This window comes from Podarcis gaigeae, assembly GCF_964106915.1.
Source record: "Podarcis gaigeae genome assembly, chromosome: 12".
NCBI classification, from domain to species: Eukaryota; Metazoa; Chordata; class Lepidosauria; order Squamata; family Lacertidae; genus Podarcis; species Podarcis gaigeae.
Genome location: NC_139688.1, coordinates 21,077,058 through 21,101,273, shown reverse-complemented (window position 1 = coordinate 21,101,273; position 24,216 = coordinate 21,077,058). Strand labels below are relative to the sequence as shown.

The 24,216-nt window shown below is 40.9% G+C and overlaps 1 protein-coding gene across 5 annotated transcripts in view; it reads right to left on the bottom strand.

Moving 5' to 3' along the window:
• Positions 1-2,195: 2,195 nt before the first annotated feature.
• Positions 2,196-24,216, bottom strand: part of ODAD2 (outer dynein arm docking complex subunit 2) — a 92,093-nt gene continuing 70,072 nt past the window's right edge. For all 5 annotated transcript variants that reach the window (XM_083704693.1, XM_083704691.1, XM_083704694.1 and 2 more), the window contains 3 exons: positions 22,003-22,191; positions 20,236-20,457; positions 2,196-2,682 (listed from right to left, as the gene is read on the bottom strand). In XM_083704693.1, the coding sequence (XP_083560819.1) occupies positions 2,569-2,682; positions 20,236-20,457; positions 22,003-22,191 (525 nt within the window). In that variant the 3' untranslated portion in view covers positions 2,196-2,568. The remainder of the gene's footprint in view (positions 2,683-20,235; positions 20,458-22,002; positions 22,192-24,216) is intronic.

Genomic DNA, 24,216 nt, shown 5'->3' with positions numbered 1-24,216 from the left:
ACAGCACCACCCACGTCCCTGATTGATTTGTGCATCACATATAAAGTACCACAGGCAGAGCTTTTAGTTCATTTCCTCTCACCTCACCCAAAACACAGGATCAATGGACACAGTTCACATCAGAGGCAAGTTTAGGGCACCCCATCCAGCTCTGCTGCACTGGATCAGGGCACTGCAACTATGACGTAGTGAAGTGAACAAAATGGAAATCGAGGAGGATTGGGGAATTTTGGCCTTGCATAGGGCGCCACTGAAATCTGAAAAACAAAAGTCCGCTCCTGTTCACGTGTTCAGCCATGATACAGTAATGAAGCAATGAGGTGTGATGTGCAGGCATGTGAGAATCAGCCATTATTGTTGTTATACCCATTGGCAGATACCTATCATTTTGATAATTGTGCAGTACTTAAAAAAAGATAAGAGGAAACCAGTTTGTATACTGCTGCTTCTATATATTTTTTTAAAGATCACCTACACATACTAGTGCTTTTAAACCTACCACATGCTCGTGAGGATGTCTGAATTTCTATTCAAGGACCATATTTCCTGAGATAAAGAAAGATGAAATGTTAAAATGGTTAGTATACATACACATCTGATATTTCCTTAACAAGAGAAAGATAAAACAGTGTGTAAGTGGGTCATAACATATTTTCATACGCTTGAACTTTAAGGGGAAATGAATATAAAGCTCACATTTCAGTGCCTATTTGAGCATCCTGGGACAATTGATTAGTTGATAATGAGTGTCTGTCATCAAGTAATAAATCATACAAGCAGGAAGTGATAAAAGAAAGGCTTTCTTGTCTGCTGACAGACATTTGTGGTGAAAGCTCAAGTATTTCTCTTCAGTTCAAAGGAGGGAAAGTCCTCTCTGTTAACTCTCTTCCTAAAGTGCTATAGTATTTCCCTAGGAGAATGGTTTTGTGAATGGTAAAGATATCCCACCCTCCACCCCCAGCTTCTTAATGAAAGAAGGCTTAGTGGTTTTGACATCTACTGGGGTTTTGTTGATTTACACTCACCAAGAAACTGACCCAAGCAAATTGGAAAAGATACCAAACGCATTCTGAAAGCCTCAACTCTTGAGAATAAAATGAATGTTGCCAACCACCTGCCAACTAGAATTTAGATTTGAAAAATACACTTAAAGAAAAATCAGAGGACAGAACTGCTCCATACATTTTGATGCCATAGATAGAAAATAAAAATGGTGTCCCCACTGATGATAGTCAAATAATAAACTAAGTAATGAACTCTGTCCCCTTAAAGGTACTCCCAAGATCTGCAGTCTGAGGTGGGCTGCCTCACCCCGTGAAATGGTAGGGCCGGCCCTGGAAAGGAGTGCACAATCCTGTAAGTATTCTGATAACAATCCAAAAAGAATGTTTTAGTTTATGAAAAAAATAAAAATGGAAGCAGCAGAGATTGCTTTATAAGGTTATTTTTGGTTTATTATCCCATGCAATATGTAGGATAAAACTACTGCCTACTGGGGCTCTCAGTGTCCACGGTGATGCAGATTGCTCCCAGAGAGGCTTACAAATGAATAAAAACAGCACAGTCCCTGTCCTACATCAACAGGCGCCATATCAGGAACACAGACTTTGGGCTTTCTACAACACAGACTGAAAGTATCTAACAACCACTCACCTGAAGCAATTCTGGAATCTGTGGAGAGAACTAGGGATTTTCAAGAAAGAATTCTAAAGATTCTCTCTGCTTCCCATGTTACTTTGGGGGGAAGCCATGATAGAGTGGTAAAAGAACACAGGGTGCATTTGTAGATGTGCTTTGAGTCAGAAGAGGGAAATGACAACGAGAGAGTTCCAATGGGAAAGCCTAAAATACTTGTTTGTTGTATTATTCTCATTTAGTGAATCTAGCTGGGAGTTTTAACACTTGATCTTCTAATCATGTTCATAACGTGACTCTAATCCAATTAAGAGATTTCTTTAGCGCTGCTAGAACTAAAGTGATATTTGGGGAAGTCTTGGAAGCATGTGGACAATTCCGTCTGTTTGAAGTACTTGTGCATTTCCAGATGTTAAGCTGGGGGCATGTGGTGTATGCCATCCTCTCTGGAGATTTGTAAGTACTCAAACAAGCAAAGCCATAATGACAGAATGATTAGACAGGTTTAGCAAGAAAAGAATTGCTCGAGACGCCCAGGAATGAGGCTACAACCACACACAGTAAGGGAAAACATCTTTATTATATGCCCATCACACGCACGCACACACACACACAGAGATGTGGAGAGAAAATGTTCTTAAACTTACATTTTTTTCGATAGCCTCTGGTGCAACTTTAGAAAAAGTAAAAAAGAACAAGGACTAAAAGAGGGAATGAAAAAATAGTATGCTAAATTAAATTAAAGGATTTTTCCAAGTTTTGTTCCCTATCTACTTCTTGTGTTAATTCTGATCAGATGTAAATCAGCCGTAAAAATAACCAAAATGCACATTTCTGAGGCATTCTAATTCAGTGTCTGCCCACTCTGAGCTTGCAGGCTGCAGTACTAAAAAGGAAAGTTCAGAGGACGTGGTGAAAACTGTGTTTGGAGTTTCAGCCGTACTTTGCTTTCTCTGTAGCTAGAGCCAGCCTTCGGATGTTTGCTATGCAACCAGCTGCTGCTTCCTGAAGCGTTTCGTCCGTGGAGCCTGCCATACCCAGCAGAAGCTTGTTAAAAAATAACAACATGCAAGAGAAAGAAAAATGAAATGAGAAGGAGCTCCAAACCAAAACCATTATACCGAAAATAAATTATTTTAAAATAACATGCCTAGAGAAACATAGCCAGTAATGAATGAAAATAGCCATATGTTCTGCAGCTCTGGAATGGAGTTTTCAAGGCTGGATTCTCAAAAGAATCCATCCACAGAACAAAAAGTGGCCAAGAGGATAACAGAGTTCCAAAACGGGCTAAACAGATGTATTTAAGATAAGCATATCAATGATTGCTAGGCAGAAAACACAGGCTATTTCTCAGAAAGGTTGTTTGAAGCAAAGAGTGACCACCCTCATTAAATGTCATGATTGAAGCATCCAGATATTGTCACTGGTCGAAGAATGGATTTGGGGTGAGATAATCCATTAGCATGACCCAGTGTGACTGCTCTTATGTTTGTTCCACAAAATTATTCACAAAGATAAAACTGATTCCAGGGTCAGAGTCTTCCAACAGCTGAATTTTATTGCCATGCCATGCATCACTTTTTCCTAAGTGGAGATAAATTTTCACTTAGGAAAACAATTTTGTTATGTATGTATCGTGACATGTTATTTTCTGCTGAAGGCACACAGATGGGGTAGCCAGTACAGAAAGGGGCTGTCAAATTCTGTGTACCCATATCAGAAAACAACTCACGTCTGCATGAGCTTTAACTGCTGTGTAGGCAACAGCTCAGTAGAATGTGGAGTGCCCATAAGGGTAGAAATGAGATGTGATGCTCAACAAAAGGCTGACACTAAAACACTGCCCTGCCCCAGCTCCACATTACTGGCTGCCGATGGTGGGGATGCAGAAATATGAGGAAACAGGAAGGTTAAGTCTGTTGTTAATTATTATTTATTTATTATTACTATTGTATTAGACTTGTTAGTTGCTTGCTACCCAATGTCTCCAAGTGACTTATAATGCATTATGTTACATTATGTTAAATGTTAGGGGGTGGGGGTGGGAATTCAAGATGGGATTGTTCTTTTCAGCAGAAACCTAAAACCTTTAAGCTCATAGATGCTTAGGATAGTAAATGCCAACCACTGCATTGGTGAATTTCCCTAAAACTTGATGTTATACAGTCAATGGAAAAAATATTAGTCGGTTTTGCAGGTGCAAACATTCAGGGTTGTGATTTCAGATAAATTCTTTTAAAAACTGTGGCCTGTCATCAATTTTCTGACAACCAACAGCCCAATTTTTCTTTTACGGTGTGATCAGCCAAATCCAGCTCCCCGCCCCCCGCTGCCCATGGAAATACTCTTAGTACAGAATCAACCACATGGCAGCATGCCTACTTAAAATCTATGCTCTCCACCAATAAAAGGTTGTTCCCGGTCTCTGTTGCAATTTTGCGGCAGCTAGCCTGTGACACAACTGCTTAAACATTTATCTTAAAGGAGCTACACAGAACTTCACATTTTGAAAAGCTTCCCAAACTTTTAATGTAGCCTCGGGTATTTTGAAGTCACATAGCCTTAATTAAAACCCTTTTTCTTCTCAGCCTGCAGCCCTGAGTATTTTGAATCCACCCAAACAACACTGAATCAAACCACAAAAAAATCTGTTATCACTCAGCCCTTGTGCATAGTTTTCATACAGCTCCAGTATTACATAAAATTATGAACTGCTGAATATAAAAGCAGAAATTGAACACAGACTTAAGACCTGTATTCTACCTTTCACTAACCTTCCAGTGGTTGGGAAACACGGATCACAGCTGCACACATATGGTACATGCTTATGCAGATCAAAGCATTTCATACTTCAGGAAGTATTTGTGTTAGACTAATGCACTGAATAAGCATCTTGCCAGTCACCCCTCACCCTCTGACCTCTCAATGTAACTTGTAAAAACATTTCATTTTCTTGCTTGAATTCCATTTAAAAATAAAATAAAAAAATACTAAGTTTCTACATATTGAGCACAAAATCCACAGAATCACATAACTCCCAAGGTAGGATTTTGCAACATGGTCAGCGACTACACCAACTCAGAAGAGCAAAAGCAGGATTTTGCCTTAATCCAAAGCACCATTTGCAGACTTGCCTATATAATTAAAAGACATGGTGCATTTATATAAATTTAATAAATAAAATAAAATTAGAGTCTGTTACCAGGGTGTAGCACCTATATTGCAACACCTATGTGAGTTCACAGACAAGGCCAACACACTCAGCAGAGAAGTCAATGTATATTGCTAAAAGAGCAGCATTTTGGGATAGTGTTATAGAGCATGGGGCACCAGCAAATGATCACATAGCTCTGCCTACAGGCTGAGAGTTCAATCAAATATTCCACTTGCTATATAGACAAACCGGCCCTGTCTATTCCAGTGCACTTGGTTTATACACCAACTGAACGTTCTTGCTCTCAGCCTCAAGGGAAATATTGCCACATTGTGGCTTGGGAAGGAATTTTTATATAAGCAGATGCCTGGAGGTTCTGGAGCTTTTATCTTTCCTTAAGACAAAAAACCCCATAATCACCAGGAAATCTGTTTACGCAAGAATTCCTTCCCAATCCACAACATGCTAATAATATCTTGCTGAAAGCAAGAATACCTAGTGTCTGATTTTCAGAGAGGAGGCCATCTGCAGACAATCAGTTTACCTGGTAATTACCAAGTGATACATTTAACCAGTGGCGTAGCGTGGGGGGTGCAGGGGGCCCCCGGCCGCACCGGGCGCAACATCTGGGGGGTAGGGTTAGGGGGCGCAAATCCACGGGTTAGAGGGTGCAAATTACTTGCCTTGCCCCGGGTGCTGACAACCCACGCTACGCCACTGCATTTAACGTCTGCTTCTTGGGAGAAAAGCAATGACAAACCTAGACAGCATCTTAAAAAGCAGAGACATCACCTTGCCGACAAAGGTCCGTATAGTTAAAGCTATGGTTTTCCCAGTAGTGATGTATGGAAGTGAGAGCTGGACCATAGAGAAGGCTGATTGCCGAAGAATTGATGCTTTTGAATTATGCTGCTGGGGGAGACTCTTGAGAGTCCCATGGACTGCAAGAAGATCAAACCTCTCCATTCTGAAGGAAATCAGCCCTGAGTGCTCACTGGAAGGACAGATCGTGAAGCTGAGACTCCAATACATTGGCCACCTCATGAGAAGAGAAGACTCCCTGGAAAAGACCCTGATGGGAAAGATTGAGGGCACAAGGAGAAGGGGATGACAGAGGACGAGATGGCTGGACAGTGTTCTCGAAGCTACCAGCATGAGTTTGACCAAACTGCGGGAGGCAGTGGAAGACAGGAGTGCCCAGCGTGCTCTGATCCATGGGGTCACGAAGAGTCGGACACGACTAAACAAAAACAACAACACATTTAACACATGCCGGGTTTTATTATCTGTTGATGGGCACGGCTTGCATTAGAGGAAAATGCACTTCTTAAATACAATGGAGTGCTGTGACTGAAAAGTGATCTGTGACATGTCTGCACAGTATGACAACTGTTGGCATACCTTACGAATGAACACTATGGTGTGAAAATTAGTCTGCAAATCATGCTTCTGTGGACCCACTCAAAGGGCTGCTAATTTCTGTAACAGTTATAAAAAATAAAAATTAAAGTACAGTGGTACCTCTAGTTACGAACTTAATTCGTTCTGGAGGTCCGTTCTTAACCTGAAACTGTTCTTAACTAGAAGTGGGCTTTTGCTAATGGGTCCTCTTGCTGCCGCTGCACTGCCAGCACATGATTTCTGTTCTCATCCTGGGGCAAAGTTCTCAACTCAAGGTAACTCTTCCAGGTTAGCGGAGTTTGTAACCTGAGGTGTTTGTAACCTGAGGCGTTTGTAACTTGAGGTACCACTGTATTCCCAAAGTTAGGGCCCAACCTAGATGACAGGTAGACAACTGGAACTTCTGTCACTGACATCAATGAACAGGGGAGAAGACTCTGATGTTTCTGTGCTTTATCAATTAATAGCAAAGGCATAGCGCTTGCCTAGGAAATGACTGCATTGCTCAGCTCTCTTTCTCTATATCCTTTGTGTTTACTGATGTGCTTTCCGCCACAAAACTCCTAAAATGTCACCCTCTATTTATGTTTCTTTCCACGAACTGCAATTCTGATCAACTCTAATTGCAACATGTTCCCTCAGGCATGCAGCAATTTTCCTGCAAACCTTGCAGATGAGTTAAAGGCAGAAGTATTCCATGTGCCTGATTCAAAACCAAAAATATGCATGCACATAATGTACATAGGGTGGTTTCAATAAAGCCTTAAGTATGGCATTTTGAAAAATAGGCTATTTACAATTATATCCTGCATGTTCACAGCAGATCTTCTGCCTTCCTCAGTGATGAACCCCAAAATAATTTTCACAGTAGAAGTCCTTTGGATGATTTTGACTTGGTAACCAATTCATTAAACCAGATTCCTATGACTAAAACAGCATTTGTGAGTGCCTCTTCCCAGGGAAGTCCCTCTAAAACTATTGCTTTATCCTTTGTTTCTTTCATGATTCTTTACCTTCTGGAGCCACTTCACATCTGTGTGTGTGTGTGTGTGCGCGCGCACGCACGCTTTAAGATGTTTTAAGTCTGCACCTAAAAATATAAAACATGGGCATGACAAATTTGTGTATCCTTACACTTGGCAGGCTTCCTGTTCTAATGAGGCTGTGAGTCACAATTCCCACTAGCAAAGTCATCACACGATCAGTTCCATTATACTGGCGTATAATTGATAGTTTTAAAAAGACATTTCATAAAAAGTCTCACTGAGAACATAAACCGCAAGATGGCATTCGGCTTGTTTGCGACAGTATGGCCACAGGCAATACCATGCAAGCAGGAGAGCAACTCTGCCATTTTTTGTACGTCTGGCAAAATAAACAAACAAGGGTTTCATTAAAAATAAATAAATCTTGGGCTGATTCATTTAGATTCTACAAACGCGCTCAACACACATGCATACAAGAATGCGTATTTTTGTTTAAATGCATACAAACCCCATGTGCTTTGGGGGAAATGCATACCAAAATAGTGTGAACTGTAGTGTGTGTGTGTGTGTGTGTTTAAAACAGATTGGGGCTGAGACAGGATAGAACAGATTTACAAATACACACTGAAAAAAGACTGACCCATTCCTACATCAGAAGTGTAAATGCAGTAGCTGAACCACATGTGGGGAGGTGTCCATGGGGGCCCAACTTTCTCAAGAGGTCCATTGCCAAAGAAGCTTTCAAAATGAAACTTCCAATGTTTTTGGGAAAATGTGTTTTACCATTCTTGGAAATAAACTGCAATCATACCTAGTAATAGAGAGCAACATAAATACTGATCTTAGCTTGCAATATATTTATTTAACTTAATGTCATCATGGCTGCTTCATTCCACTATCACAATGGCAGGCTATTGTTTCTGAATGATGCTAGAAATTACTGGTGACACTTTCTATTCCAGTTTAGTGCTTTGCTTCTTCCACATACTATTTTATGAAACGATGTCAGATTCCTTGTACTGTGATCTTCTAATTAGCAAAAGGAGAGGAATAGTAGCCATTCTCCAAAAGAACATTTTACATGATTTTTATAATACAACATAAAAAGAAAATATTGTCTTGAACTAAAACATATGGCGGAAACACATCCAAAAAAGTATCAGTCTAGATGCAGCCAACGTTTTGCTTTCAACACTGAATCAGAGACTGGAAACATTTGAGGCACCCAGGTTTGTGTGTTGTTTTACACATGTAATTTGCCTCTGAGAAAAAAAGGCTTCCTGTTTGATTAAATGATAAATAATACAACATGTGGTACAATCCAAAAATAATTAGGGTGAAAACTCAGTTGCCATTTCACTGCTACTTAAATCCAGAGCTTCTTTCTGCCTCCAGATGAACGAAAGGGTAACACAATATTTGGAACGCACACACTGCCGAAAGAGAACTTGGCCTCTGATACTGTGGCCGAAAGTGAACAGATTCCAGCTGAAAATGGACACTGGGAAATTCCCTTTTGGACTGAAACCTAACTATTGGCATGCCATCAGAGGATGCATTAAGCCAAGATGCTCACTAAGCCCTTACCCCAGAACAAACAGGAGATGTCAGAAGGTGGATCCATGGGGCTGACTGCCTTCTTTTCAAGTCTTTCTTAGGAACACTTATGGTAAGGCGTCTCCTGGTGTACCAATGACCCATCTAGTCCAGTATCCTGTTCTCACAGTGGCCAACCAGATGTCTATGGGAAGCCCAAAAGGAGGACTTGAGCACGACACCACTCTCCCTCTCTTTTGGTTCCAGCAGTTTGTATTCAGCTCTGACAGTTGGTAGGCAGAACATAACCCTCGCAGCTAATAGTCATCGGTGGCCTTTTCCTCCATGATTGTCTAATCCTCTCTTAAAGCCATCTAGGTTGGTGGCTATCACTGACACTTATGGGAGCGAATTCCATCGTTTCACTATGCATTACGTGAAGACGTATGGTGGAGTCTGCCCCTTTTATTATTTTGAGTTTGTTGGACTCTACGCCCTCTTTTTATTGGACTCTATTTTTGTTGGATTCTATCTGCCTGCAATTTGGCAGGCTTAATCCAATCTGGAGGGGCTCCTATACCTGTAAATTTCACCCACTTTGGCAAAAGAGGGGAAAGTAACATCAGATTCTAAATTATCCATTACAGTGAACTTTTATACAGAGTTGTTCAGAACCCAAAACACAGACTGAAGTGGAAAGAGCACAGAGTGACCCAGAAACACACAGTATCAGAATCTGTAAAAACATACAATTACAAGGGGACTCTTGGAACTTGTGAATGCCTCTTCCTCATATAGGTAGGTTTTAGATGTGTACTACGGATTTAAAACCAGAATCATTTTAACCTTCATAGGTAAAAATATCATTTGTAGTTAGTGAACGTCTTTTAAGTGTGGGGAGCCACTTTAATTTTAAAAAGCAGAAATATGTGCTGTCCTTAGGAAAGAATAACAATTACTCCTTTTTTCATCCTTAGCATAGGACCAGAGGGATTAAAATTACAAGATGGTGGGGGAAACTTATAAATGTTGCCTAGCATGCTTTAAAGTTACTGAGAGTATAAACCTAGAAAACAAGAAAGCTAGTTAACTGAAAGTTACTCTTATGGGTGACCCACATTGATAATTACAATGCGTCGGCTTGGCTCCACAAAACCATTGTTAGCACATCATCTGTTATCACTATGTGAACACAGTAACTGTCAGCTTAATGCAAAATTAATAAATGTTTATGCATTGACTGGAATTTCAGCTGATGTTTTACAATGGTGTTTGCATGAGAAACAGGGCAGAAACAAGGACAGAGCAACAGTGGGTGGTCCCTATGGAAATAGGCAATAGTTAGTGGATATGCAGACTTTGAAACCTATTTTTGAAAGAAGTTAAAGGATTTGGATCAGTCCAAACTGGTTACAATGAGGTATTATCCAAAACTGTGAACATACCACTGGGCAAGAATTAACTGTAGAGAACTGCAATTAGCAGGGGGATCTAATCCTGTGGCAAATGCTGTAATAATCTGACATATGGATATGGGCTGGAATACAAAGTGGTGTGTGTGTGTGTGTGTGTGTGTGTGTGTGTGAGAGAGAGAGAGAGAGAGAGAGAGAGAGAGAGAGAAAGAAAGGGAGTTGCTGGTTGCAATCTGCCCCCACCCTTGGAAAACTGCTATTGAAAATCAGGATGTCCTAAGAATGGGCTTCCAAATAGCATAACTTGTGGTCACGCAAGGTATTTGAGGGAAGTCCTAGTGTGCATGACAAAGCATTTGGGCATGTGCTTCTGGCTATTTGAATCCAGGCCATGATCTTAGTTCAGCTGTATTCAAGCATATGTAAGCTGTATAAATAATTTTTGAGTCTTTGATGTGGCCACCAACACACAGAAGGACAAGGTTGGAGGTAGACAGAAATAAAGGAAGAATAGAAAATGTAGGAAAAGAACAAAAGGAGCAGAGGACAGGAGAAGCAAGAAAGAGCAGGAGATGCAGAATCGTTGGTGGAGGACAACAGGGTTTGGTGTGCAGTGAGTTTATTCTGTTCACTGGTTTCCATGATTGCACATCCTTCCTCTTTCTCCACAGGTTAAGTAAATAGTCTTGGAGAAAAAGGAAGGGTAAGAATCTGCAATCAGAAATGGGACTGGATGGGGGAACACCTGCTCTCTGACCAGGGAGCAAGAGGATCTAATGCAACAGGCAAACATGATCTTCCCAAATGTAGACCTTTCCTCTTATGTCAACAGAGCTCCAATTGCTCCACTAGCTTTTATGGAGAACAGGGACATGCTTATGAATAGGTAGTACATTAATAAGGAATCATATTTGGACTCTGGAAACAGTAAAGTATGGGTTAGGGATACATTACCCATCAACACTTGACAAAGTTCCCCATGATGTTCTTGCAGAGAAGCTGGTAAAATGTGGGCTAGACAAGGTAACTGTTAGGTGGTTGAATGACCAAACACAAAGAGTACTCACTAATGTTTCCTCATCATCCTGGAAAAAAGTGACAAGTAGGATGTCACAGGGCCCTTTGTTGTTCAACATCTTTATAAATGACTTAGATGAAGGTATTTAGGGAGTGCTCACCAAATTTGCAGATGACATCAAACCGGAAGGGGTAGCCAATGTTGCTGAAGACAGGATCTAGAGGTCTCAGTAGACCACAAGCTTAACATGAGTCAACAGTGTGATGCAGCAGGGGGGGAAAGAGCTCATGCTATTCTAGGCTGCATCATCAGAAGTATAGTGTCCTGATCAAGGGAAATAATATTGTCACTCTATTCTGCCTTGGTCAGATCACACCTGGAGTACTGTGTCCAATTCTGGGCGCTGCAGTTTAAGAAGGGTATCGACAAGCTGGAATGTGCACAGAGGAAGGTGACCAAGATTATCAAGCATCTGGAAGCCTTGTGTGGAACAGTTGAGGGAGTTGGGTATGTTTAGTCTGAATAAGAGGAGACTAAGAGGAGATATGATAGCCATCTTCAAATACCTAGAGGGCTGTCACGTGGAAAATGGAGCAAGCTCATTTTCTCCTGCCCTGGAAGGTAGGACCTGAATGGCTTCAAGTCAAAAGAAAGTGGATTCCAACTAAACATCAGGAGTAACTTCCTGACAGTAGGAGCTGTTCAACAGGGGAATAGACTCCCATGAGAGGGAGTGGACTCTCTTCCTTGGAGGTTTTAAAGTAGTGGTTGGCTGGCCATCTGTCATGGATGCTTCACTGGGGACTCCTGTATTGCAGGGGGTTGGACTAGATGGCCCTTGGAGTCCCTTCCAGCTCTACAGTTCTAGGATTCTAGGATTGCAGAGCCTATGCTTTTCTTCAATTTGTTGTTGTTTAGTCGTTTAGTCGTGTCCGACTCTTCATGACCCCATGGACCAGAGCACGGCAGGCACTCCTGTCTTCCACTGCCTCTTGCAGTTTTGTCAGACTCATGTTTGTAGCTTCGAGAACACTGTCCAACCATCTCATCCTCTGTCGTCCCCTTCTTCTTGTGCCGTCAATCTTTCCCAACATCAGGGTCTTTTCCAGGGAGTCTTCTCTTCTCACGAGGTGGCCAAAGTATTGGAGCCTCGGCTTCACGATCTGTCCTTCCAGTGAGCACTCAGGGCTGATTTCCTTCAGAATGGATAGGTTTGATCTTCTTGCAGTCCTTTGGACTCTCAAGAGTCTCCTCCAGCACCATAATTCAAAAGCATCAATTCTTCGGCGATCAGCCTTCTTTATGGTCCAGCTCTCACTTCCATACATCACTACTGGGAAAACCATAGCTTTAAACCATAGCCTTTCTTCAATACTGCACTATTAAGTCAGATTGAGAAGGGGAAAGGTCAGGCTGGAGACCCATTGACTGGAGGGGGGGGGGAGAGATGTTACCTGGCTAAGTATTCAACTGAAGTCCATTTTGAGAACCATTAGTCTACATCATTAAAATTAGAATGTTGGAGTCTATATACAACATTTTGGCTCAACATTTAGAAAAACTCAAATCACCGTAAACATTCAGAGAGTACAGAAAGTCTTATGGGATATAAAATTCATCCCTTGAAAAGCAATAGGAGTTTTGATAATCCAGAAAATATGAAGCCAAAGGTCTTATAGCATACTTTCGCCTGAAGTGTTTTTTCAATTTTATGTTTATGCTATTGTATTTTGAGAGACGATTAACATACAAAGAAGGCACTTGAACTGACAGACAGGACAAAGTTCTTTGTGATAGATATATTACACACACACTTGCTTCCATTCAATGGAAACTCATTTTACTAAGATTAAAAGAGGAGCCAGGTGACTCACCATGTGTAATAGACATTAGGGGGAATGGATTTTGCCAGACTTGTTGCTTTTCTCCTCACTGTGTACATCTGCACAAGTCTCACCCATGGGACTCACTCTCTTCAACCATTGCCATATCCCCCTTTGCTTATCTTTTATCTGCCTTAGATTCTCTTTTCTATATTTATTTCAATTGCTTTATATTGTTAGCAGCCTGAATTTCCCTTTTCCTATATATTAATGTAAGGTAAGCAGAGTTCTTCTTTTCCAAGTCCTAGCTTTCTGCTAGCATTTTATTACCTTGACTACTTTTCCAGTCTGTATTTAAAAGAGCTATCTAAAGACTGCATAAAGTTCAGAGTACAGAGCTAAAATATTCAATAACACCACAAAGACTCTTTCTCAATGGGTTTAAATCAAAAACAGAAGTGTAAGCAGATGGATATGTGTTGTTCACTAACATCCTGGCAAGGTGGCCAAACAGATAGCTCCGTTAACCAAAACTTGACATAGTTATATATTAGGGGTATGCAATGACTGCATGATTCAGTATGGACTCCTATTCAGCACTCTAGAAAACAGCCTGGTTTGATCTGAAGTGTTTCAAATGTTGCCAAATTCAGCCTGGGTCAGAATCTGAATCCTGATTTCAAAAACCCAGTTTTGCAGACAGTGTTCAAATAGCCAAATCACCCTTAAATTGCTTCCAAGGTCCCCAACCTCAGTTAAAGACACTTCAAAGAGATGCTGCTTCACTCTGGTTTAGTTCAGGCTTCATTCAAATCCGCTGCAAACCCCTATTTTATATTATATTTCCACTCCAACATCACCAGTTAAGCTAAACTTGGGGAAGCTTTATCCAATATGCCACTCTGAAGAAGTTTGTTCAATGGGAATGTGGAGTCGTGATAACGCAACTGTGGAATGTCTTCCCCAAATACATCCATCCTGCTGGTTCTCTGTTGAGTTTAGAAGTCTTGTTCAGATTCATTTGCTCTAATACACGTTCAAAGAATAAGCAGGGTTATTTGGTCCACCACGCCACTCTACACACAGGATCTAGGCAGATCCACTTTCTGACAATAGTTTACTTTTCTGTGGGGTGTGTGATTACAAAAAGTTGTGGTTTGAGGACCCGATCCCCGCTTTGTGGAATGAAGACACACGGACACGTAATATAAGGTTAATGGGCAAGAAAAGGCCACAACTTTCTTGATTACAGCAAGTGAAAAGGTATTGGCTTAGGTATTGGACCACGGCAGATTGACTCCACCCACTCAGAGAGGGGGTGAGCCCAAAGGGGGTTTATTCACCAGAAGGTGGAGCCTGTTGATGCTAATACAACTATAGGCTATCCCCTGATGTCACCGAGGGTCGTGCCATGGCCCCCCGCCACACAGGCATCGGACAGGATCCACGACCACCAGATTCCTTTAACGGAATACCCAAAATTGAAGGGGTAGGCGATGGCCACACCTAGCCCTGCCGCACACCAAGAACACATTCCAATGCCTAACCTACCCGCCAATACCAAGAAAGTTGTGACGATTGCTACGAGGTAGGCGGAAAAACCAAAAGGCCTAATGCCAGATGGAAAAATTCCTACCAGCCCCCCTGGACAACCAACCTAAGGTCCATAGCAAGGCCAAGAGAAAATTAAATGTGTGTCAAGCATTCTGACCCCTATGGATAGGGTTTCGACAGGTCCGAACAAATGAAGTACTGCATTTGGACATGGAAGACCAAAGTTCAAATCTAGGCTCAGCCTTGGGTTCACTGGGTAGCCCTGACTACAGCAGAATCTCTCAAGCATAAGGAGCTTATAGTGCCCCAACAGAATGCATCCCTCTAAAATGGATAAGTGTAATAAGAGGATAGGAGGAGGTCTAGTGTATTAAACCAAAATGATTTTCAAAACCTCTGTATTGGGGCATAAAAGTGCAATTGGCAGAAGCCCAAGAATGTTTACCAATAACTAAGTCTCAGCCCCAGGGGAAATCAGCTTAGTTCATCTGATCTGCAGCTATAGTTCTGCTAGAGCTGGGGCTCTTTCAGACATCTTGTCTCTAAACATTACATTTTCTTAACTGCTTTTCAGTCTCTAAACTTGTACTTGTCTCATTCCAGAAGTTTATTTATATTTCCCTCAATCCAGCAATTGTTGGTTTTTAAGTGTGAGAGATCCAAATAGGAGCTTTCCTGCTCTAAAAGCTGAGCACATTTCTTTCAATGAAAGAAGAAACATATCCATGAGAAAGGAATGTGATAGTCCCCATGGCCGTGAGCTCCTCACAGGTGCTCAAGCTCAATGTGGGTCTCCATACTGACTGAAATTGGGGGTGTGTACAAGGCAAGAACATGTAAGTAACGACTCTATTATGAAAATGTTGTGGCTGAAGTTCTGCTGCACGTACAACTTTCTCACCGAGACCACACACAGGAGAACTCATTCTTGTGGCTTGAGAAGAAGCAGAATTTGCACGGCATAAATTCGTGGGCTCTGGTGTCAGTCAAGATGCAGAACTGTGCACATCATTGATCGGCTTTCTTATTCACAAAGCCACTGCCCCCTACTTGTCAAAGCTCATTCAAAGCATAAAAAGGGCAGTGGTGGGGACCTTCAAAAATCAAACACGATTTTTTAAACGTAACAATTGCGTACCTTTTGGAATTGGTGCCAGAGTTTTCTCCCCTCACCATCCCTTTTCCCTGTTGTGTCATTTCTTTTGGATTGTGAACCTGTAGGCAATGACTGTCTCTCCCCCCCCCCCCATCTCTGGACACTGATTAGAAAATTGTGGGGGCTTTAAAAATTATTATTAAAAATACATACATACATACATACATACATATTTATTTATTTATTTATTTATTTATTTATTTATCTTGCTCTATCATCACCATCGCTGCTGTTGCTACTGATGCTGTTATTTCTGTTAATGTGACTGCTGATAATGATGATGATGAGAATAATAATAATATCCCAGCAGTTTACAAATAAAACCTAAAAAAAGAAGACACTCCTGAATGGAGGAAGAGGCAAGCAGGAAGATGGAAGCAGGATTCAATCAGGAAGTTTCAATGCCTGGCCATTTATCAATGCAAAGTTGCAATTCCATAAGGAATTGCAGGTGAAGCATAATAAGTGGGGTGAAGTAAATGTCAAATTAATATATTCTGTACATTTCTGCAGGCCTAAGAGGATCAAAAACATTATTTGATATTTTTGCACACCTGTAGAGTAGATCTGAGTAGAAGCTTTCCAGTTTCCACCCTTAGGGCCCTATCCAGTCCTAAATTGTCCCACCAGCTGCTGGACTTCAGAACTTTTACAAGACTGAAGATTTTTTAAAGGTGCTGCATGACCTAGAGACTACAAATAGATATATAAGCTTCACCACTTGCTTGGAGCCTGCCAAGCAACCAGCCAACAAAGAAAGAACAAAGAATGAAGCGCATTCCTCTCCTCTGTAGCTACAAAGACATGAATGGAGACCTTGCTGTAAAAATGAGACTCCCCTCCTCTACCTGTTTTACTTCCATAAAAATAAATAGGTATAACAGCTGCTGCTTCCATATTAATGCTCACAAATAACCAATCCCTGGTATGTTACGCAAAAATACATTGCTATGGCATCACTGAGGTGGCCATTATCTACTAGACGCTGCAAAAATGCTCTCAAGAATTGAAAAGACCCTCAAGTTCTAGAAAAGGGATCCATAAATGCATACAAATGTGGTGACCCCGGAGTGCGAGTTCAATAGTTACAAATTTTATCTAGTTAGTAAAATTAAACTTGCTGTTTTCAGGCAGAAATGTATCGTATTTTCAATGAATGCCAAAAAGGCTAGTCAAGAAGTCTGAAATACCATTTTTATTGTTATTTCTTATGTTCAGCTTCTGTGAATAGTTTCTTTTGCAAGGAAACTATTTTCGCTTCGCTCAATGCCAAAAGTAATAACCTGGCACCCTGCCTCCGTGTGCTAAGCCCAGTATCTGCCAGTTATAAGAAACTCATTTTATTAACTGTACGTATAACTTTAAATATATATATATATATATATATATGATAGTACTATTTACAAACAGTGTTCCCCCAGGAGGTCTTCTTCTAGCTTTTTCAAATTAAAGGGACCCTAGCCAGGATTCAAAGCTATTTCAAGTACAAATCAGGAGTTCAGTCATCCGCCTTCACTAAATGCCACTTATGTAGAACAGGGAACTTTCCAGAGTTGCATGAGAGGCAACACGAGGAGATCCATAGGACGGAAAATCAGTGACCCCTCTGTGCACGCATGAAGAATGCTTTCCACTCATGCAAAGGGTCCTTTGGATCCCAGCCTGACTTTTCAACAAAGTCTCCTAAACCGAAATTTGCCTTAAGACAATTGCAAGAAGCTGCTCAGTGTATTTCTGTGGTTTCGAAACGATGCCAAGTCGGAAGGAAAGGACATTCCCTGCATTCTCTCAAGCAAGATAAATACAGAAGAGAAACCTAGATGAAAGATGGAACTGTTATCTATGGCCTGTGCCAGATTCTTTGGCTTTTTGGCAAATCCTCTTAAAGTTGGAAGGCTCGCTGAGAGCAGCAACCTTTTCCATTAAAATGAGCAGTATATATTTGGGTTTAGCATACCTTGTTTATATATTCCGAACCTTCAAAACTGTCTTATTTAAAAACGTTTTAATGATTCCTTCTGCACAAATTGGCTACAGCTCCATTTATTTGAAATGGCTCATTTATCACCAAAAGGGCTGCAGGGCTCTGCTTCTGTTGAACTGCTCCAATAAACCTACAGCTTGGTGGGACAGGCTTCTTTTTATAAGACGAAAAGATATTCAGAACATGCCAAGATAAGGGTGCCAATTTCCAAATTTGTTGTCCAAATGTTCCTAAATTAGAAACGTACCAAAGCAGAGACTAAAGAAGGTAATGATAAGCTCATCTCAGGGGCTGTTACCATCTCTTGCCTGGGATTAGATTGGCAATGGGTCTTCGCCCGAGCAGCTTAATGTGTGAACTGACTTCACCACTGAAAGGCAGGATTTCAGAGGTGACACAAGCTAATATAAAAATGGAATTACTGTAGTTTTCTGTGTATTTTTCATATTTTGGGGGACTCAAATTTAAGAAAATGGGGGGAGATAGCACAGAGCTGTTGAGCTTTTTTTGGGGGGGGGGGATTGCCGAATATCGCTTACCCACACGCATCACAAAATCCACTTCTCGTCTGTCCCGTCACCAGCAGAAGCTGCCAATTGCCCGCCCAATTGCTGCAGCATCAGCCAATCAACACCAGCCCTTGACGCAGCCACCAATAACACGCCCAATAGCCGCTGACAGCCATGGCAGCAACCAATCAAACGTCTACCCTATTCACTATCCATGTATGAGACAACCCCGACTTTTTAGCAGAATTTTTAAAGAAAAAAACCTAGTCTTATACATGGGAAAGTCTGGTATATCTGTGATGGCCCATTCACACATGCAAACCATCAGGTGATGAACATGCCAGGGTGAAGCAACCATCTATCACAACCCTTGCAGGGTATCCCAAAATTTTCACAAAAATGAGGTGAAGGTTAGGGTTGCTTGTGATGGCAAAAAAGATCAGGTGTTTTATGAGGAGACTGAAATCTGGGGAGGACAACAAATTTACTGAAAACTGGAAAGAAAAGCATGCAGAATATCCTGGAGATAGTTTTCAATTGGATCAGGAATATCAATGTTGGTGATACTACCTCCATTTTAAACATATATATTTAGGTGCAGTTTCCTAGATTCTAAGTTTTGTTTAACACTGCTTTCTTGATCCACCATTGAATTTTTGAAACGAGGACTTCAGAGCAAAAAGCTTTGGCAATAAATCAGCTCAAAGCAATAATATTTTTACAGAGTTTAAATTTTTCTGAACAATAAAAGTCCCAAAATAATTATTTGTGAAGTGTGTTTGAACTACATATACATTTCTTAGGTTCCCAGAATAATAATTTGTAATTAAGTACTATAATGACTCCATAGATTGTAAATGAAAATGAGCATTTTAAAGATGGAAAACGCAAATTTTATGCGAGCTTTAAAAGTAAATTGGGCAATTAAAATAAATTAGTCATTTTTCTGGCAGTTACCTATTTAGTCAAACATCTATTTGTTACTACAAAGACTTACCAATACATGTATTATTATTATTATTTTTACTTTGCTTACCTGAAGAAAGATAAAGATGCTTACAGCCCAATCCTAACCATGTCTACGCAGATATATGTCCTATTAAATTCAATAGGTTTTACTCCCCCAAAAAAGTGAAGTTAGGACTGCAACCTTACTCACCACCCCCGTCCAAGAAAAAACGTTGGGTGGCTATGAGATTTGGGGTTAAACTTCTCAGATAAGAAAATGTTACATTTCTCATTTGTCAAATGGTACAGTGGTATCTCGGGTTAAGTACTTAATTCGTTCCGGAGGTCCGTTCTTAACCTGAAACTGTTCTTAACCTGAAGCACCACTTTAGCTAATGGGGCCTCCTCCTGCTGCCGTGCTGCCGGAGCACAATTTCTGTACTCATCCTGAAGCAAAGTTCTTAACCCGAGGTACTATTTCTGGGTTAGCGGAGTCTGTAACCTGAAGTGTATGTAACCTGAAGCATATATAACCCAAGGTACCACTTTATCTAGAGCTATTCAGACACTCAAGAGGGGCAGAAAAAAATATCCCTGTGGATGAAAACTACTGTATAGTTAAAGAAAAAATGGGAATAGATAATATGAGGGATGCATGGCACACCAACCTCTTTTTCTTGTCTCTTGCTCGCAACACAGAGAGGGAAAAAAGCATGTGACAGGATGTTACTGTGCTCCACATTTCCCCACCCCCTTAAGCAGCAGCAGCCAAATACTAGAGGTTCCCGACCTCTATGGTTGTAATTCGTGGGCAATCATTTAATTTTATCCTGATTCTAATTTTTAAGCTGTATTTTAATCAATTGTTTGATTGTGTTTTAATGTATTTGATATTTGATGTTAGCTGCCCTGAGCCCAGTATGGCCGGGGAGGGTAGGGTATAAATAAAAATTTACTTACTTACTTACTTACTTACTTACTTACTTACTTACTTACTTACTTACAATGATGTATGAAGCAAGGATGGAGAAACCCATAGCAGGGTGGCATTAGGTCATGAGGCTTAATCTTCATGTTATGGGGGGGGGGAGAAGAGATTCTTATCTAAACACTTACCTTTACCACCCCGTTTTCATGCATTGTGATGCAATTGTTGGGATCCTCTGACAGCTGATAGAGGGCTTGTGCAGTAGCTCGATGAACTTCTGGGTCACTTGATTTCAGGTAACGTACTAAAGGGGCAACGGCTTTGGTGTCCCCAAAGGCGACCCTGTTACTTCCCCACATACAGCAGCGAGAAATGGCCTCCGCTAAATGACGTCTTAGTTTGTCATTGTTCTAAGAAAGGAGGAAAAATAGGTCCGTTATTTAGTTAGCCTGGAAATGTACTCCTAGACTTTTAAATCAAGGTTACATTCATATGACAGCGTTAGGAACGAATAAAAATGCAATGGATATTTCCATTCCTTTAAACTAGGCCCCATTAGATGTTGTCACAGCGACATGGCAGCTACTTCGTATGATGGCAGTAGGACTGGCAGAGAAATGGGGGGCAGGGGGAGCGCCACGCGCGCCACCGCACAGGACGCACACCATACCCCGTGGGAGCCATGCCCCTGCCTACTCTCTGCCCCCGGTGCCGGAGAATGCAACTTCACCACTGGGCGGTAGCTATCTGCATAGTGGAACCAGATTAGGCAAGGCCAATCATGGGAACTTCTGCTCCCAGGAAAATACTGTTTACACGAAATACAAGCCATGCTCCCTTGCAAAGCCATACGGTCGCTCTGTTGAGGTGTCTATTTTCTTATCTTAAAGCAATAGCTTCCTTAAACTGACTTATAACATGGTAAATAGTGAATCTGTTATGTTAATAGAATATGCACTCTTTCAGTTTCAAATCAGTATCAATACACACACATGCAGGCTGGTGTGTACACTATGGGCTACTTATACATAAGCTACAAACCATGAATTAGTGTAGGCGTAGCCAACATGACGGAAATCACCATATTGGCTACCCCTTGTTAAGGGCTTAATAGACAAGCCCCAGCTAATCCAAGCAAAGCATCAGGCTCAGTCACACCCTTTCTCCTCCTCCCACACAGTCAGGACTTTAGTCAAGTTTACTTCTAGTTTCAAATCATATATGCTTTATACTACATGTAAACCAGGAATTCTTGTATAAATTTGAGAACGGTTAGTTGCTCAACAAGCCAACTTCATGGGTTTTAAAGCTGGCTTCACTACCCATAGTTTGTTTTAATCCTGGTTCAAAAATAATGCTAAACCAATATATTTTTTTGAAAATGGAAGTAAACTTGGCAAAAGTCCTCCTCTTGGTTTTGCAGGAGGATGAGAGTGAAAGGGGCAGTGTATGAGCCAAATGCTTAGCTGAGGCTCACTGAGGCTTATCCACATAGTGCTAAACTGTGGTTAAGTGTTCTGTGCACATGAGCCTTATAAACTGATTTTTAAACCATGTATTAAAGTGAGTAAACAAGGAAGTATCATTTTAAAAAAATAAAATGAAGGCTAGGTAAATACATCATTTCAAGAACAAAATGCAGCACATAAAGAAATTGCATTTCTCTGCCTAGTCTCTAGGTCATCCTATGTTTCTTTGTAGTTTAAAGACATAAGGTCCTGGTCTTCTCAGCTGCTTCACAGTAAAGCCCATACCAAAGGCTTTAATTCTGGCCCTCTCAAAGTTTTCACTTTTAACAGAATCTCCTGGTTTTCCCCCAATGCACTTTGTTTCCCTTTTCTTCCATTCCGTGATAAAGTGAGTCCTTTCAGCAGCCACACTTAGGATGCCATCATGCAGCAGGTTTCAGTAAACTATCAATTGTTAAAATGTATTACAAAAAATGTATTACTTACTGTATTTGCTAGTTTGGACAACAAAGGGACAACACCATGATCTGTTATAACAGCTAAATTCTCTTGATCTTTTGCTATGTTCGTTATAGCAGCACACACACTTGCCAGAACTTCTTTATTCTCTGATTTTAATAAGTTGACTATCAGCTCTAAGCCACCAACAAAGGAACGAACCATTTCACCAGCATCCTGAGTGAATAACAAAGCAAAACAATTTACTTAATTGGCTAAATCTCCATTTAATGTAAACAATGGTTCTATGAAAACGCAAGTTGCTTTTGCTCTTGTTTTTCCATTTTAGAGCTAATTTCACTGCCCATTCTTTCTCTCAGTTTCCAAATGTGATTGTCCATTATGGGTTGGATCCAGGCTTAGTCATGCTGAGAGTAGACAACGGAAATTAAAGCTAGGATTTAAAGCTAAATCACGTTGATTTCAATGGACCTGTTGTTACCATGATTAAGGACTTAATCCAAGCACAGCCTGCAGTGGTCCAAACCTGATGGTTGGTTGAATACCAAAAGTGTTCCTATGCACCTTTCACTGTACAAATCCAAACCACAACTAATCAATATGAGCTGCATTGTAAAGTAACGTGAATCCTGAGATGTTGTTGTGTTGTGTCAGGATTTATGTGAATATTGAGCAGCCTACATCAGACATGCCCTCCTACAGAGAAATGTAAAATGTGAATGTACTATAGGAGAATAAATATGGTATAAGTAAAGGTAAAGGGACCCCTGTATATTCAGCATCTATTCTTATCCCATGATCATAGCAGCAATTTCTCTAGTCACTGTAACCTCATGAATAACTGCAGAGTATATTTGTGGAGAGGTCCCTCAGTTACATATTACATTTCTTCATTTCTCAGAACTATTCTCATAACAATCCTAAATCAGGTTTCTCCCCGCACCCCTTCACAGTCTAGGCTGGGGAAAAGACCCCTCATTACAGATGTGTACAAGAGCAACACTGAAGAATAAACAAATTTCCCCAAGGTCACATCAAAAGTCAGTTTTTGAGTGAGTCCCAGAGATACTAGAGCCCTATCCACTGGAATCTTTGGGGTGCTGTGGACCATGTGATTTGCAGGACCAGATCATCATCGCTTGTTGATTTTAATATCAACATTCCTTGACATATATATTGGTCTGCCAAAATACTGAAGTTTGAGACCTCTTTCAGTTCTCGGAACGAGACTCTCTTCTGAGTCTGAAGTACTGTAAACTAAATGCTGCTTTGAAAAGGCACCGTGTTTATAAATATTCTACCCTCATAGATAAAAGCTTCCCAATAAAAAAACAACACAGTAGTATTTTCCTTTTAGAATATCTTAGAAAGCTTAAGATGTCAAAGCCAATTTATCAACTCTGGCTACTTTTGCCCAAAAATGTGATGGTGTGGTTGAGCAAATAAACTTGAGTTACCAAGAGTCCTCTGTGGACTCCATTTCCTTATGGAGACCTGTCCCTGTCCCGTTCCATGGTTTGCCATTTTGCAGCACACCCAACTTTACCGGAGGGCAGGAAGGAGGAGAAGGTTCAGTCTGCCTCTTTTGCATTTCATAAAGTATCATTATATGAGAAAGGAAAACTAATGGCATAACGTAAGAGATAAACACATGAGGCAAACGTCTTGGCAAATAACTATATAAGGATGGCCAACTTTGATTACTACGGGGAGCGGGGCACACAGTTCTATAGAAAGGAGCCTGGTGGGCCAGAAGTGTTTTCTGCCATATTAGGTGACTCCTTCATGAATGGTCAAGCTCCATAATGAAGTTTAGTGGCCCCTATATGTAAAGATCCTCTTGCCATAAAGATGCCTCAGATTGCTAAACCAACTCAGTGCACCTTCCAAATTTATCAAATCAGTACTGCTATCTCATTCAGCCAAATTAACCTACTGGTCCCTGAGGTTTTGCAACATGAAGAAGGAAAGCATGCCTTCTTGGCTTTGCTGGCTGTGGGGACACACTGAAGCACCCTTAAAGGGCTTTGCAAAGGTAACTGGCTAACTCATGGGCAGGCAAATTAAGGCCCAGGGGCCAGATCTCCCCAATCGCCTTCTAAATCCGGTCTGTGGACAGTCCAGGAATCAGTATGTTTTTACATGAGTAGAATGTGTGCTTTTATTTAAAATGCATCTCTGGGTTATTTGTGGGGCCTAGGAATTTGTTAATTCCCCCCCCAAAAAAAATAGTCTGCCCCC